General features: G+C 32.9%; 2 protein-coding genes and 1 pseudogene across 2 annotated transcripts; all 3 read right to left on the bottom strand.

Annotated features, from left to right (window-relative positions):
* Positions 1–6,149: 6,149 nt before the first annotated feature.
* LOC134258687 (uncharacterized) lies at positions 6,150–6,709 on the bottom strand (annotated as a pseudogene).
* Positions 6,710–8,936: 2,227 nt separating this feature from the next.
* LOC134258686 (EF-hand calcium-binding domain-containing protein 1-like) lies at positions 8,937–12,977 on the bottom strand. The gene is made up of 4 exons (XM_062741230.1): positions 12,959–12,977; positions 11,773–11,985; positions 11,200–11,347; positions 8,937–9,043 (listed from the first exon to the last, which is right to left on the bottom strand). The coding sequence occupies exons 1-4, from the start codon at positions 12,965–12,967 to the stop codon at positions 8,985–8,987; spliced, it is 429 nt and encodes a 142-aa protein (XP_062597214.1). The 5' UTR covers positions 12,968–12,977; the 3' UTR covers positions 8,937–8,984.
* A 2,331-nt stretch (positions 12,978–15,308) lies between these two features.
* Positions 15,309–16,104, bottom strand: LOC134258685 (uncharacterized). Its single transcript, XM_062741229.1, has 3 exons — positions 15,836–16,104; positions 15,538–15,670; positions 15,309–15,438 (listed from the first exon to the last, which is right to left on the bottom strand). Exons 1-3 carry the CDS (start codon positions 16,052–16,054, stop codon positions 15,377–15,379), a joined length of 414 nt encoding a protein of 137 aa, XP_062597213.1. The 5' UTR covers positions 16,055–16,104; the 3' UTR covers positions 15,309–15,376.
* Between the last annotated feature and the right edge of the window lie 342 nt (positions 16,105–16,446).

Here is a 16,446-nt window from a genome sequence, read left to right as displayed (position 1 = left end):
TGGATCTTCGATATCATTCGAAGGTCCCGTTTCCATATAGCTTGTTGCAATCCCCATGACCTAATTAATCAGATTAATATTTCAAATATACAATTATTTGTAAAATGTTGATGTTTTAAAATCACTTCCAGTTACTACTATAGGTATCCTAGGCCAATATTATATAGAATCTGCTAGACAGTATTGCTTTATCCTTATACCCCCACTTGAAACGTCTGAGGGTATATAATGGTCGGGATGTTCCTTTGGACGTCCGTCCGTTTGTTGCGTTTTGGGGTACCCATCTCTGCTTTGCAAATCCACTTATACTATTGGGTGAAGTCAAATGAGACCTTCATAGAATTTTTGTTATTTACTGCTATTCAACTCGACATTGGAATATATCGACGACGTATTGTCAATTAAAAATGATAATTTCCATTCTTATGTCGATGCGATATATCCCGATGAGCTTGAAATAAAAGATACCAGAGTCTGAACATCCTTTTCGTTATATTTAAAATTTTACTTGAAAAAGTTGTTAATGGTAAATTAACAACTAAACGTGATGACTTTAACTTTTCAATCGTCAACTTTCCTTAATTACTTATGCAACAAGATACCTTCATCACCGGCGTATGTGGCTTATATCTCTCAGTTGATTTGATACGCCAGACCTTGCTCTACGTATGAACAATTTTTCATGCGAGGTAAATTATTGACGAACAAGTTGCTGAAACATAGATATCAACAATCACAATCAAAATTACCATGATTTTGTAAGTTCTATGCTCGATATAATGTCCTTATAAGCAAAGACAATTTATCAATAAGTCAAATGCTGGCTGACGGTTTTTTCATAATTGATAGGCTATTATAAACGCACTGAATTGTTGACGGATTTTCCGTTTCTTCCGATAATGACAAGGAGAACACGGCGAGTGTGAGCGGTCGGCAGGAGATATGCTCACTCCTCCATGGGACCTAGTCTAACATCTGATGTTTTGGAGGTCCATTTTGTTCCGCTCCTATTTAGTGACGTTCAATGGACTTTTGAACTTGAATTCTATTTGTTATCTTTATATATGTCATGGTATTTGTTTGTTAATGTCAATTATCTGACATGGAAAACTGATGTAGAGAGTACAAATATTACGATGGCCGATATCAGCCTGTATATATTCCGACTGCTTTTAAAATTTGTACATCTAAAGTGTACATTGACAGGTACATTTTGCAATGACAGTGAACACTTCGTGCTCTTAACTTTTGTCTGTACATGTACAAAATGGCAAAAAGGCAAATGTCAAAAAGTGGACGCTTGAAGCACATATTCTTTTGATTAAAATTCCTGGTCGGCGAAAATCACTGAAAATGAATAAAGTAGTGCAAGACAATAGAGCTACTCGTACATTAATCCGCGTAAAATCCGCCTGTTTCAATGCTTGTACTTATTGTTTGTTTATATATAATTATAATCGATAATAGTTAAATTTAAGGTACATTGTAAATATATACTATATCTTAGTAGTATTTAATAATATATATAGAGAGAAAAAGGCGAAAAAAAAGTTTATTGAAGTTTTTTCAAATCAAGTTTCATTCAACCGCTTCGATAGCACAGTGGGATGAGTACCCGACTATGAAAGTGATGTTTTCAGGTTTGGTTCTTAGCAGTGGCACATTCATTTTTCTTTATATGTGAAAATAAACTTAATAATAAAATTTTCTAAGGTTCTTTCGTCGGTAAAGGCACGGGAAAGAGAATAAGAACATAATAAATTCTGTAAAACTTTCATTGTAATTTGCAACTTTCCATTCCTGAAAAATAATGGAGCACTGTAACAAAAGAGTGACGCCACAGGCGGATTTAACTCTAAATTAAGATTGATTTCCACAAACATTTCTTTGCATCTTGTTTCCATTAGTAAGAGATATGATTATGTAAGATTATGACCTTTGAAGTTCATAAAATCAACATTTACTTCGAATTTCATTTACTAAAGAGTTTTAAAATCCTTTTTTCATTGATACGTATATTTCAACTTTCGCATTTCATAGAAAAGTCATTTGTTTTAGAAATACTTAGTATACGTTTATTTATAATCACATTTTCATGACTATACTTAAAAACAACATTCCAACTGTGTTAAACTACCATGGAATTAAAACTCTTTAGTACTCAGTGTTTAGAGTTTTCTTGTAAAATAAAAGATCCAGAATATTTTCAACTAGTATCATTTCACACCGTTGTACAATCTTATGCATACATATGGTTTTCGATGATCAGGAATTTTAATCAAAAGAATATGTGCTTCAAGCGTCCATTTTTTGACATTTGCCTTTTTGTCATTTTGTACATGTACAGACAAAAGTTAAGAGCACGAAGTGTGCACTGTCATTGCAAATTGTACATGTCAATATACACTTTAGATGTACAAATTTTAAAAGCAGTCGGAAGATGTACAGGCTGATATCGGCCATCGTAAAATATCGATTCAAACACGAATAATAATGAAATCTTTCAAGGCAAATTGGACATAAACTTTTTATAAGAAATTTATAAGAAATTTATACGAAATTCAAAATAAAGTTAAAACGGGATTAGTCAACTATTGTCAATACTTTTATTTGTTCTCCGAATTATGAACATTTGTTGAACAGAAAGGATGCCTTGTGGAGTTCAGCCTTCGAAAGTTGCTGGCTACCTGTAATCAATATTTAAAATGGTTACAATTAAAGTTGATTTTGTCTTAAAGTTTGATTGCTGCAAAATAGTACATTGTCCAAATAATAATGCATAAAATCTTTGCTTACTATCTGTATCTGTAGCTTGGAAAGCCAGGGCCAGTTCTTTCGCAGCAACTACCTGACTAGCAAGAGTAGAAAATTCCTCGAAGTTCACATGCATGATCATCGCTATTTTTGTCCCAAACGGTAAAGTCACAAGGAAGAAAAAAGAATTCCTAAGTCAAGAGTTAAAGATAAGTATAAAATATAGTATTGTAAAACAAAATGACAATGTTTTTGATTAAGCATTGTTTTTACCTACATTACTTCTCTTTCCGCCACACAACCTGTGCAGGATCTTCCACAAACTGAAATGCATAGCGTACAAGCCGTTACACACTTTACTTTGCACGTCAGTTTACAAATGGATGTAAGGATTCTTCTGACCCTGATCCTGACGCGCCATCGGCGCCGCCACCTGCGGGCACCAGACGAGTCCCCAAGCAGGCACCACGTGATCACAAGCACCAGGAGTAGAAATGATATCTTCATTCTAAAAATTCAAGTTTAAAAAGACTTTTTGAAGTCAAAGTAGAGTTCATTCTCATAGGCAAACAAAATAAATTCTGACAAATGAGTATATCGTGTAAAACCATGTACTTATTATCAAATTGCCATGCCTTTAGCAGGTAACAATCACCATAACAATGTAGAATACTAAGAATTTAGTATTATTAAAAAATAACTTTATTTAAAACAGAAAAAAAATGAGTTTATAATTACCTTTCTGTTCCATGAACTTTCAATGAATATACTCTAATTTTTTCTGCTCAAAAATATGTTCGAGCAACAAATAAAAGCCATTCAGATTATTTACAATTTATCCTTCTGTCTGGTTAATGCTCTAAAGTGTGAGTACCATTTGTATTTATATTTATTACAGATTTACAGGTTTTTTAAACATATGTTGCATTTTTTATGTTTCGAAGAGGGTAGATAAACATATTTTGCCTGCTTTCCAGAAGTAACGTATTTGGTGTATTCGTTCAATCAATAGAAACAAAGAGTCATAGCCTATATACAATGCTCATGTACACATAAACATTCACAATCCAAGTTTTCTGCAACTTTATAATCTGAGTTTCCTGATATATAACTTAGAATTTCCCTGACAAAAAAATAAAATAATTAATTTTGTTATATATTTAAAAATTTGTTCCTATACAAATCTATTCGAAAAAAAGCTTAAAATTTCTAATGTTTTTGCTGAGCGGGCATAAAAAAAATCGATGTTTGACCGCTGAGTGAGATGTTAGACCGGTCGATGAGATGTTGGACCGCTTATGTAACAGAATGAGTAGAGCTTAATCTCATTTTCATTCGTTCGTTTTCAACAGTGACGGACCTGAGGTAATATCACGGAAGACGGTACAAAAAACATGTACGACCAAAAAAATAAAATGAAAGGTATAACAAAACATTTTTTGACTATGTTCTCGGGCAAAATGCGTTTTGTCGACCTACGAACCAAAGTGTCTGCCTTCGGCCTAATGGCCTCAGGCACAAAGTTTGATTCTTGGTGGCGACAAAACGCATGTTGCCCTCGAACTCGTCAATAAATGCATATTGTTGTTTCCTTCAACAGGCAGTTATGTAGTCTAAGAATGTTTAGGTGTGATGAAGTGTGGATTCGGCTGAATTTGCTCAGCGCCCCCCTTCCCCCCACCACCCCCCCCCCCCACCACCACCACCATCAAAAAAAAAAGAAATCTATCACATAAATAGCATTAATACAAAGGAAACCAGGTGGAAAGCTGTCAATCTGACAGCAAACCGGGTTTTGTTTGTCTGAACATTACTGGCATTTCTTCAAGTAATTCTCCATTACAAATATTTAGCATGGAGAAGACTTTACATTTTTTCAGCCAGTGATCTTGGACTAGCTAAAATGACCTTAAGTCAAGGTCATGACAAACCGACAATGGATTTACAACCTTTATTGAGCAGTTTTTCAATTTCTTTTTCTACAAACTCACATTTTTTCAGCCAGTGATCTTGGACTAGCCAAAATGACCTTAAGTCAAGGTCATGACAAACCGACAATGGATTTACAACATTTATTGAGCAGTTTTTCAATTTCTTTTTCTACAAACTCACCGTTTTCTAACGCAGATCTATTGTTCTTAAGTTCTATGGGTTCTGGTGTGGTAAACAATGGCATTTTATGACCATTCTCAATAACGTCCAAAATATACCTGTTTGCACCAATCAAACGCCACTGACCTATATTTTCCCATAAATAGCCTACAGGTGAAATACAACGAAGCGCATTGAAGTGGTAAAATTTCCCGTTCGAATGGAACGTTTTGAGCTATCTTTAGAACATTTATTGTCATCTTACAATGAAGCGCATTGAAGTGGTAAAATTTTCCATTTGGACGAAACGATCTGAGTCATGTTTTGAACGTCAATTATAACATAACGACACGCCCATTTCTCTAGAAACGAGAAAGGAATATTCGTCGTAATGTTTTAGGACACTACACTTTCCGCGACAAGCAACATGAATTACATTGAAATGAAGATTTTTAAATAAGAAAGAGCTATGTTATGAGTTCCTGCTGATGTAAAACACTCATTGAAACGAATTTGTACATAATTATGATTTTATCATGTTTATTGGAGTTAGCACAGCACATGTATCAATAGAACACGTGCTTACTCGGTGTTTATGTAGACCTTCAATTTCATTGGCTATTATATTTATGAAATAACTGTTACACAGGTTTTCGATTGAATCAATTGACCGATTTTTCCTTTCTAAAGAGATTGGCGTGTCTAAAGATAGCTCGAAACGTTCCATCCAAACAGAAATTTTTACCACTTCAATGCGCTTCATTGTATGACACGCCCATTTCTTTAGAAATGGATAAAACGGTCAATTTGTTTATTCGAATACCTGTAGAACAGGTTTTCCATAAATATAATAGCCAATGAAATTGACGGTCTAAATAAATACCGAGTAAACACGTGTTCGACCGAAACATGTGTTGTGGTAACTTCAATAGACATGATAAGTTCCAAAATATGTACACATTCGTTGCAATTTGTGTTTTATAGAAGCGGAGAGTCTCTACCTCTCTCTTCTAATGTTTTTAAAGCTCCATTTCAGTGTAACTCATATTGCTTGTCGCGAAGAATGGGGTGTCCTAAAACATTACGACGAATATTCCTCTCTCGTTTCTAAAAATATGGGCGTGTCATTATGTTGTAATTGACGTTCAAAACATGACTCAGAACGTTTCATCCAAACGGAAATTTTTACCACTTCAATGCGCTTCATTATATTTACCACGCATGATTCTTCTGAATTGTATTGTCATGATACTCTCTGCCGTTTCTCTGCTTAATCAAATGATTATCTTGATAAACAAAAGCACTTATCTATTGTCATCTAATTTTTCTTTGCAGTCCTTTCTCCAATGACCTCTCTTGTTACAGCGATAGCAATGCCCAGGCTTCCATGTAGATTCGCTGGGTGTTGTCTGTGTCGACACTGGCTTTGAGTAAGGTCGGAATCTGATGCTATAGGATTCTTAACGTACTTGTCAACTGCCTTCCATCCCGCCTCTGAAGAATCTGCAAGTTTTATTAATTTTTGTCAATGTTTTATAATGTCCACAACTTCTGCTATTTTACGTTGAGCCTCTTCAATATTGCGTTCCTCCAAATGTTTACTGGCCTCCTGCATTTTTTATATGACCTTGACGTTGTGTTTGTGCTGCTCTTCGTTGCCACGTTTTTTGAATTTATATCCATCTGACACGACTTGTTCAATTCTAGCCTCTTGTCTATCGGCAATAGTTTTCTGGTTCTCATTTCCTGTTTTTTGCATCTCTGTAACCCTATTGTCGAGAATTTTCGAGAAACTGCTCAGCATTTCATTATTCGACGTGCGTACAGTATCATTGATTTGTCTTTGAATTGCTTGGGCGTCCATTTTTGTCTAACTCGTGCCACACGGCGGCTCGAAGTGAACACCTGAATTACATTTCGAAAACCTGTTCTTTACGCTTGACAGTTATTGGCTACTAATGGAACCTTCCATTATAATGCACTGTGCCGTCAATACAATATTTTCCCGCTATTACTGGCGGGACCGCGGGAAAAGTATAGCGGGTAATTTTAGTGGGGTGTTACATGTAATTTTGGCTTATTTAAGCATTTTGGTAGTTGCCCGCTAAAATTTTAATTGCAAATATAATCAATATTCTTCAAATTGTTCTTTTTTAAGGTGTTAAAACCATGTATGCCACAAAAATAAATTACGCCAAAATTATTAGTATACTTTTGAGCTAGCAAAACGCCAAGTTTTACACCCGCCAAGAAAACCCGCTGTATGGTTTATTGCTTCATCTTTTTTAGTACTTGACACAATTTATTAACAACATCTTAAATAAATAACTCTGATAGACATGCAGGTGTGTATTTAACTTCTGCATTTCAATAAATGATTTTCACAGCTCATTTCCAATGCTATTTCTCAATTTCCTCCAATTTAAATTTGCTTAGAATCTATAAGTAAGAGATTTATTTCTTTGATTTTCAAGAAGAATTTTCTCTTTTTTTTCAGAAAACTAATTTTTATCAGAAGAAGAACTCCACGGGGCAACATTCCTGCCTTTTAAGTGTTGAGAATTCAAACAAGAAAAATAAAGAGTCTTTCATGATCTTGATATACAATCTTTACACTGTCTTATTTATTTTAAATGCTTTTAAGTTTTATAATTAGCCCTTTCACGAGAACCGCGGTACTACTCTTTAATAGGGCAAAATGATATAATTATAATAACGTAAAAGCAATTGTTAAAAATATTTTATATTTAACTATAACATATACAAATCTTTAATCTATACAAAACATTGCCATTACTAGTTAGCTTATTTGCCCTACAAATGCATAGTACCACAGTTATCGTGAAAGGGCTCAGTTAAAATGGACCTCGTAATTTAATCAGCTTATGATTGGTCAAGCAATAATCTTGAAGTTTCATCTTCGCTGACGTTAACATTTTAGCGAGTTGTAAAGAATGAGGCTTAATAGAACATTTTCTGAAGCCCGAAACATTCAAAAAGTTGCATACAAGAAAAAGATACAACAAAGAAAGGTCACATACCCATGAAAGATGCAAGTTTGCTATAATATGAAGATTTTTAAGTTTTAAAATTGCTCTAAAGTAGGGTATATTCGTAGAAACTGTCACAAATCGAAGAACAGAATAAGCGCAATGACCATTAATTCATCAAAGAATTGTGTGCGTAAAATTCGCAGTTAACACAGGCAGAAGAGACCTAAACATAGTAGTGAGAATTCAAGCGGCAAGCAACTTTTGAGAAGAACCAGAATGCTGCATACATGTATTTCCTGAAGTAAATGGGATGTAAGCCACTTTTTTAACATTATACTGATATATCCCTTACTTTACCGTGAAATATACGGAGACTATGAACAGTATTCAAACTCAAAAGTCCATAAAACAATACAAACAGAAGCAGAGCAAACACGGACCTCCAAAACATCAAAGGTCGAAGAAAATATATGATAAACTAACTAAAAGACTGAATCAGATTTGCTAGAAAATAAAAGGAGATAATAACGAATGATGGTGATTTCTTTTGTGTGTTTTTCCTGGATAGAAAGATATGCTTTGGAATTTAGGTCGACGATAAACGAAGAAAAAAATTGGAATGCATGAGGGAAATACATGTATACAGTACCTGTATCCTTCCTAAATGTTCAACAAATTCACAGTATTATTGGCACTTTTATTGCTTTGGTAGAGCAAAAAGCTTAGTAAATAAGAATGCTTACGAATTATAATGTAATTGGAAAAACAATATAGCAAAATAAATTTGTCCGCTGCAAAGTTGCAAATGGTTGTATAGAAAGATTTCTACCAGAAAAATAGGAGTTGAATGCAACCAAAAAATTTGATTTAGGGAGCATCAAAGAGATTTACCACAGGATAAGTATTGTCCAGCTAATATGTTCTATTAAGCATTAAGTAACAACATAGACTCCTCTCCATATGTCCCATGGAGGTTGTTCAACCACCTATAAGTCCCTTTGGTTCCACAGTCGTCTTGGTACATAAGAACGAAACTAACCGCTTTTGCATTGACACATAAAACACATATGAAGTTGAAGCTAAACATAAAAATAAAGATTTTCAAATTTTGAATCTTTTAATGATGTTGTTTGCACACATTTACTGTTAACATGCGAAAATTACCGGTGCCTTCCGCAATTCTTCCTTTGAGAGGACTTTGTCTCCTGAAATGAAATATAGAACCTGTATACATTTTTGTAATGTTATTTCAACGTTTCTGATTTTTTCGAGAAAAAAAATTAAAATACAAATATTCTTTGAAATACTTTTGAGATGCACATTTCTAATAGTTTTTGCAACATAAAGAGGTATAGTGTAAAAAAAAACAAAAAACAGCAGCACAGTGACTGAGAAGATTTGAAATGTGCAGCTTACGTCATTTCCAACGGTTACAATCAAAACATTTGATGATTGACAATAGATTGGGTGGGTGCAATGTGGTGTGGGTGTCTTAGAAAGCACTAAATTGAAATTTTAGCTCGAATTTCATTTTCAATCCATTTCATCTTTTTCTCAATAAAGTGTTATTTGTTTGTACAGTGGAATTGGTTGATATAGAACACAAATAATGGACGTCAATTTCGGATTAGTTTGAAATTTTATTTAAATCAAAATTTTCTGTCTGCATTTCCCCCCCCCCCAAAAAAAAATGGAGCAACCATTTGATTCATGTGTGGTTGATAGGGACTGAAAGTAAGAAAATGAGCTCCACGTTTTTGCTCATCAAACAGTGAAGAAGAAAATTAATTTTATTCTATGTCACAAAACAAAAACTATATCATGTACTCAAAATTTGTGATTTATGATGAACACAAATTGATTTAATCTTTACCCTCATCCCTTATTAAATTTAAATGGTAATCCCATAAAAAATATACATCTAACTTTTTTTAATATATCTTTGCATGCCTTTGAAATATAAGTTTGAAAATTTTGATCCATATCATTTTCAAACTATTTTGAGAATTATGATTTCTTTTTAGATCAAGAAGGATGTGGAGATAACGAACAGTATTCAATATCAAAGTCCATAAAACAATACAAAATAGGAGCAGAGCAAACACGGACCTCCGAAACATCAGAGGTGGGATCAGGTGCCATGGAGGAGTGAGCACCACCTGCTGCCGGTGTTCTCTTTGTCATGATCGGGAAATAACGGAAAAATCTGTCGTCAATTCAGTGTATAAATAATGAATTAACAATTAGTATGAAAAACGTCAGTCAGCATTTGACTCAATGATAAATTGAATTTGCTGACAAGGTCACTGTATCGACTAAAGAACTTACGAAATGATAACTTTAAACGAGACTTCTGTTATTCTTGTTTCATCAACTTGCTTGTCAATAATTTACCTCGTTTTAGAAATTGTTCATACAAAGAGAATGTTCTTGCGTATCAAATCAACTGAGATATATCAACTCCGTATGCAGGTGATGAAGGTATATTGCTGCATAAGTAAGGGAAGTTAACGATAGAAAAGTTAAAGTCATCACGTTTATCAACTAATAACAATTTGAATAATATTGAAATTGAAATAAGATTTGAACTAGAAATACTATAATTCTCAGACATTCGTATAGAATTGATTCCACTATTTTATGGTCAATTATCGTATATTTTGTGTGTTGTTGTTTAACGTCCCGGGTCCATCTCAAAAATTCAATTTTTTGAGATGCCTCAAATATTTTAACTGCTGCAAATTAGAATGACGTAAGTTTCATATTTCCATCTCTTGCCAGTTGATGGTGCGATGCCTCATTGAGGTATTTTGTACTTGGATTTATATTCTGGTATTTTTGTTATAAGAAGTATAACGAATACTAAATTTCTGTGCGTAGGAAGAATTAGCAAGACATAAAAGCTATTAAAACTTTTTTAATCTAAATGATTTTTTAGGAATGCCTTAAGAAAAAAAAAATCGATATTTTCCCTTATAAATTAATCTGAGCAGTCAAAGAGAAGGAGAAAATATCAGAAAATTACATAATTATACTAACTCACATATATTTTCTGCATACCAATCCTATTTCTATTGTGCCATCTTTTTGCTGTTTATTTCAGTAATGTTTTTTATATTTTTTTATATTGCCCGTCTGTAAATGAAAAGATTCAGCAAAAAGATGATGCAGGTTTGTCATTTTGTATTGTATGAATTAATATGAAATTTAAAATTGCCTACCATGATGAGTAAGTCTTATGATGATAGGTTTCGATGATCATAAATTTATTTGAGTTCTTCAATATGAAAGAAAGTTTTTACAACAGAATTAGAATTTTTCTTCCTTAAATATTATTTCAACTTTTAAAAAAGTTTATTACCGTTAACATCTGCAATACTGTAGACATAGGCAACATCGGTACTGTGCGGACGTGCATTTGCCGTTAGAGAAAATTCGGTCTTGTTAACAAATCCGTCTCCGTTTGTGTCCCATGAAGAAAATTCACATGGCAAAGGTACGATAAATTCCTGAAAACAACGATTAATGTGAGAATTAGATAAATTTGCTTTAAGAAGTTGTAAAAAAAAAGCTGTAGGAAAAAATATATTAAATGTCATGACTTGCAAAGACCAACGTAAAATTGTAGTAGCTGGATTCATTGGAAAATTTGAAATTTAAAATCATAAAGCAAGCCATTTCATAATCAACCTTTTGCATAGGATTTATCAAAATCAAAGAGGAACTATTCAATGTGTAGCTTTGTTACAATTAAGCAAATAGGGTAGGGAACATATGGATAAAAAACGCTCAGAAGAAAAGGACTGATTTGAATAAAATGATGAGATTCAACAGAATCTCTAAAGATGATTTAAACTCAATAAATTATATTAGACTCTTTTCTTTCTTACATACGAGATTATGAAAATTTTAAGCAGAACATGCACCGACTTACTTTCAGACCAGAGCGTTTACGGCTGCATTTTGGATAACACCTGGAACAACAGTATGGTCTGCATCGGTTGTTGCATTGAAATTCACACAGTGTCTGACAAACCGGCCGTGGCGGCGGATTCCTCCTCCTCCTCCTTCTCCAGAACCAGGCATCTCCTTCGTCGATGAATACGATGCTGACGAGCATCAGTAGGAGCAGCAGTAACAGTGTATTCTAAAATTATATATTGACCACCTAGAATCTTGCACATGTTTAGTCCGTTATCCTTCTTCAAAACCCTTTACAGATCGAAGGGTCTGCTTCCAAGCAAATAAAAAGACCTTTTGTATAATAACAGGTGATAAAAAAAAATAATAAACAATTGTGAATCAGCGATCTGTTATTCTCTGTCATTAAACACATATAAATCATGTCCTCGTTTAATCGTTTTAATTCTATTTTAAAGTAAATACCAGCTAGAATTCAAAGCTATTCAAAATTAATATTTAGCAAAGACGATGTCCTAACTTTCAATATTAGAAGGTATTCTGCGATAGATTCTGGATGGTGTATAACCTAAAATGACTGAAGTTAATTCAATGTGTATAAAAAAGACGAATTGTTTGTACAGAAAATCTAAAATGTTTCCATAGTGTATAATAATTTACAAACATTGGTACTGATAAAATTAATGATGAGTGAAATATGAAAATAACGTGCAGAAATCAATATCAAAAGTCTATTTAACAAATAGAAAATTGGATCAAAACAACCACGGACCTCTAAAACATCAGAGATGGGATGAGGTGCCAAAGAGAATTAAGCGTTCCCTGACGACCAGTCACACCTGCAATGTACTTCCTGTCATATTAGGGCAAACCAAAAAAGTTGCATATAATTCAGTGTGAAAATAATGGACTAACAATTTACATAAAATGCCTGTCAACATTCGACTTTTTTATAGGTCGTTTTTAAAAATAAGGTCAATTTTTCGTGAAATTTCTTACAAATGCCTACGAACCTGTAAAATTTTGGCATTTATTTTTACCAACACAATGCAGGAAATTCGAATAAAATTTTAAACATGGGATCTTCAATAAAAAAAAGAACATCCCTGATACAAAACTGTTGATAAGAAAAAATCATAAAAGTGGCCTGACATACATTTAATACATTACTCGTTTTTACCCGACTTACTGTCACTTACATTTTTCATTCTTTCTTCTCCTGCAGGGGCACTGAATCCAAGGTAACCCTTTACTTTTATAATAACTTATTTGATATTGATTCAAAATAAAACAAAGTGTTTGTTTATTGGTCATTTTTTGTCTAAGGTGAAAGATTTCTTTTTGAAGACAACATCTGTTTCAAAAATTAGTTTTTTCCTAAATGACAGAACTAAGTCATCTTATATTTTGAAACTCAATGAAACATGGTTTTTCTGCACTTCTTATGTTAAGGAATTTGATCTTAATATCACAATTTTGAAATCACAAGCGTGCGTTTGCGAAATCTCAGGTTGGATGTTGATTCGTGCAAGCTGCTTTAAAATAACATATGTCAAAACCTGAGTAAGATATTAAGCCAAGAATTAGTCTGAATTTGAAACTTTTATTTGATACTTGTTTAGTATTATCTATCATTAGGGGGAGAGTAACATTTGGAAATACAAGGAAGATTTAAATAATTATACATACACGTTGTAATTATAGACTTTGACAACTTGAATCTTAATCGTGGTAAAGGTAACATTTTGCAAACAAGGAAGTATGAAATAGAAATAAGGCAAACAGTGCAAATTGTAAACAAGGCAAAATAAATTTGAGATCCCCTGAAACATGGGAAGGTGGAGGGTTTGGGCGGATGCTGAAGAGGATTAAGCATCATCCCAGTCCCACCCACAAGCAATCTGCATTGATCATATAGGTAGAGTAACCTCTAGTCAAAACTAGTTATTAAACAATAGCTAATGAAACATGTCATTTAAAATATATTCAAAACGATAGACTGTATTAGCAAACGAGGTCATTAAAAGAATCATACTGATAGAATTTGCAAAGCGCTTTCTTCAAACTAGATTCTAATTGTCAAAAGATCTAAAAATGGGAAAACGATGAAATAGTTATTTTTTATTCTTACTTATTTTAAAGATTAAATCTAAATTCGTGTTTTATATTTGTTTATTGTTCTTCTGTAATTTTTCAAATGTTTCAAACATATTCCAAATGGAGAGGTATATGTATGAAACTGGCTCGTGAATTAATTACAATTAAATTAAATGACTTTGAATGGCATTCATGATATGAATAATATTCTTTTGCGAACAACGTTGAAGTAAAGACTTCACTGTGAATTAATTACAATTAAATTAAATGACTTTGATTGCAGTGTCTACAATTATTACAAAAACAAATATAATTACGTTCATTCATGATATGAATAATATTCGAGAGGTATAAAATATGTAAAAAAAAAAATTCTCTGTCAAACATACAGAATACCATAATTGCTTGATAGGCAATTAAATTTAGCATAAATTATAAGTCTTAAAAATCTTTATCAAAAAATCTTCTTTGTATATACATAAGATTTTTGTTTGTTCAAATCATGAAGCTTAGAGTTTAAACGGGGTCATGATAGGCAATTAAATTTAGCATAAATTATAAGTCTTAAAAATCTTTATCAAAAAATCTTCTTTTTAAGAACAGAAAAGACTTGATAAGTTACTAGTATATTTATATGTAAGTATGTAATGTAAAGAGGTTACGATAACAGTAATCGATCTAAAAAATCTATTAACAAAAGAAGTATCTGAAGAGGGCATAAAACTCAGACCCCTGGTGATATTCCTTGGGTGGGATCAGGTGCCAAGAAGAAGAAAACATCACCTCCTGGACCGTTGTTTCTATGGTGGCTGTTGTTGATTTGAAAATGAATATACGACTTTTTGGAAGAACATTTTGGCAGTATTTTAGAATACCTGTTTAGCTGCTTACTCTTCTTTCGTTTTTTTATTTTGGACCATTAGAAATGTAAGAGGGTCTTTCTCGATATAAATACAATTTCTTGCAATGGCACATTGTAATGTTTGATTTATTCTCTGGTTTATTAAGCGCTTTTGCTGGTGAATTTTGAATAATGTTTCAGTATGAAATTGCTCAAAAGTCCAATTAAACAACAACGACCTGTAGGGAAGGTTAAAATAAAAAATTTTTTTATTACACACAGCACCTAACATATTACAAATTTTCTTTTACAGGGCATTATAATTATCTCATTTGTAATTTCCAGAGTGCTAAATCTTCTTATTGGACACTGTCCAAAAACGGTGAAGAACCTTTCGAAAATAGTTAGATAAATAAGTTTTTCACCAACAACATGAAATATATTATATTTTTTTATTTCATAGATGGATGCCCACAAAGGTATTTGATAAACAATATAAAAGTATTCAAGAGCGCTCACAATTTTCCAGAAGTTCGATTTTCCCAATGCTAACAGTAGAAAGCAGATGACATGCTGACAAGGGATGATTTTGGACAAAATAACTAAAACACAACAGTTGCAATTTTATTTCTGATCAACTCAAATAGAATTGTTTGACAATTTATGCAGTTGTTCGCATTTAACATTTCTCCATAATAATCGGTGCGTTGTGTAGCTCTTCCTTTGATAGGACGTTGTCAGCTGCAGAAATAAAATATTTTAAAGTAAAATCATATTTTGATAAAACGGAAAAAAATATACAATGAAAAAGTTGATTAAATTATTCAAATATATAATTACCATTTTTGTCTGACGTGTTGAAAACGTAATCAACATCAACGCTCTTGTTCGCTTGTGTCACGTTCACAAATTCAGTCTTGTTAACAGCACCGTCCCCATTCTTGTCCCACACGGAAAATTTACATGGCAGGCTCTTGTAAAGGAGAGAAAATTGTCATATTAGTGTTTACAGACAAATAACAAATTCATTTTAAGTCAATTTCGAAATTAAAAACTTCAAATAGGCGTCTCTATATGAGAGAAAAATTTTCGAGAAGGATGTTTTATAAAACAACCAACAAACAAAACTTCAAATTACAATATCCTGATGTTTTCCATTGCAATTTCGGTAACAGTAAAAACAGCAGAACTTTCCGCATTTGTTTGATGGTTCACAACTGAAGCCACAAAGACGAGGGCAGACTGGTGCTTGTGTGGTCACAAGTAACTTTACTCTAGATCTGCGGCTTCTTGTCCATCTCCTGAAAAACCACCAAGCCCCATTGGAATCCTCAATAAATGCACCGGTTATCAGCATCAATACCAAAAATTGTGAAATTTTGATCTAAAATGCAATTATCAAAAAGGGCTAAAAGCTTTTTTAAGTGATGAGTGCAGTTAAAAAATAACTAATATTTTTTTCTTTTATGTTTTCCTTTTTATTAATCATTTTCTTTTTTCTTGATCAGTGTTCCAACATTTTAATTTATTCACGTTCGAAAAAATGTTGAGTGTTATTAAACTCGAGATAAAGTTGAGTAGAATACCGGTACGTGTAATCAGAAACGACTGTATCCTCAAACCTCATTTTTAATGAACCGGGCTAAGTAAGCCATTCAATTGAAAAACAAGACTTTTTTGAAACTCTGCACATCCAGTTAGAAATGGTCTACATGAAGATAAGAGTTATCTGTATTTTGAAGTTACTAT

The sequence above is a fragment of the Saccostrea cucullata genome, unplaced genomic scaffold, assembly GCF_032062105.1.
Source record: "Saccostrea cucullata isolate Sc308-1 unplaced genomic scaffold, CSIRO_AGI_Scuc_v1 ctg27, whole genome shotgun sequence".
NCBI classification, from domain to species: Eukaryota; Metazoa; Mollusca; class Bivalvia; order Ostreida; family Ostreidae; genus Saccostrea; species Saccostrea cuccullata.
Note: the sequence above shows the minus strand (reverse complement) of the source record. Positions and strands in the feature narration are given on the sequence as shown.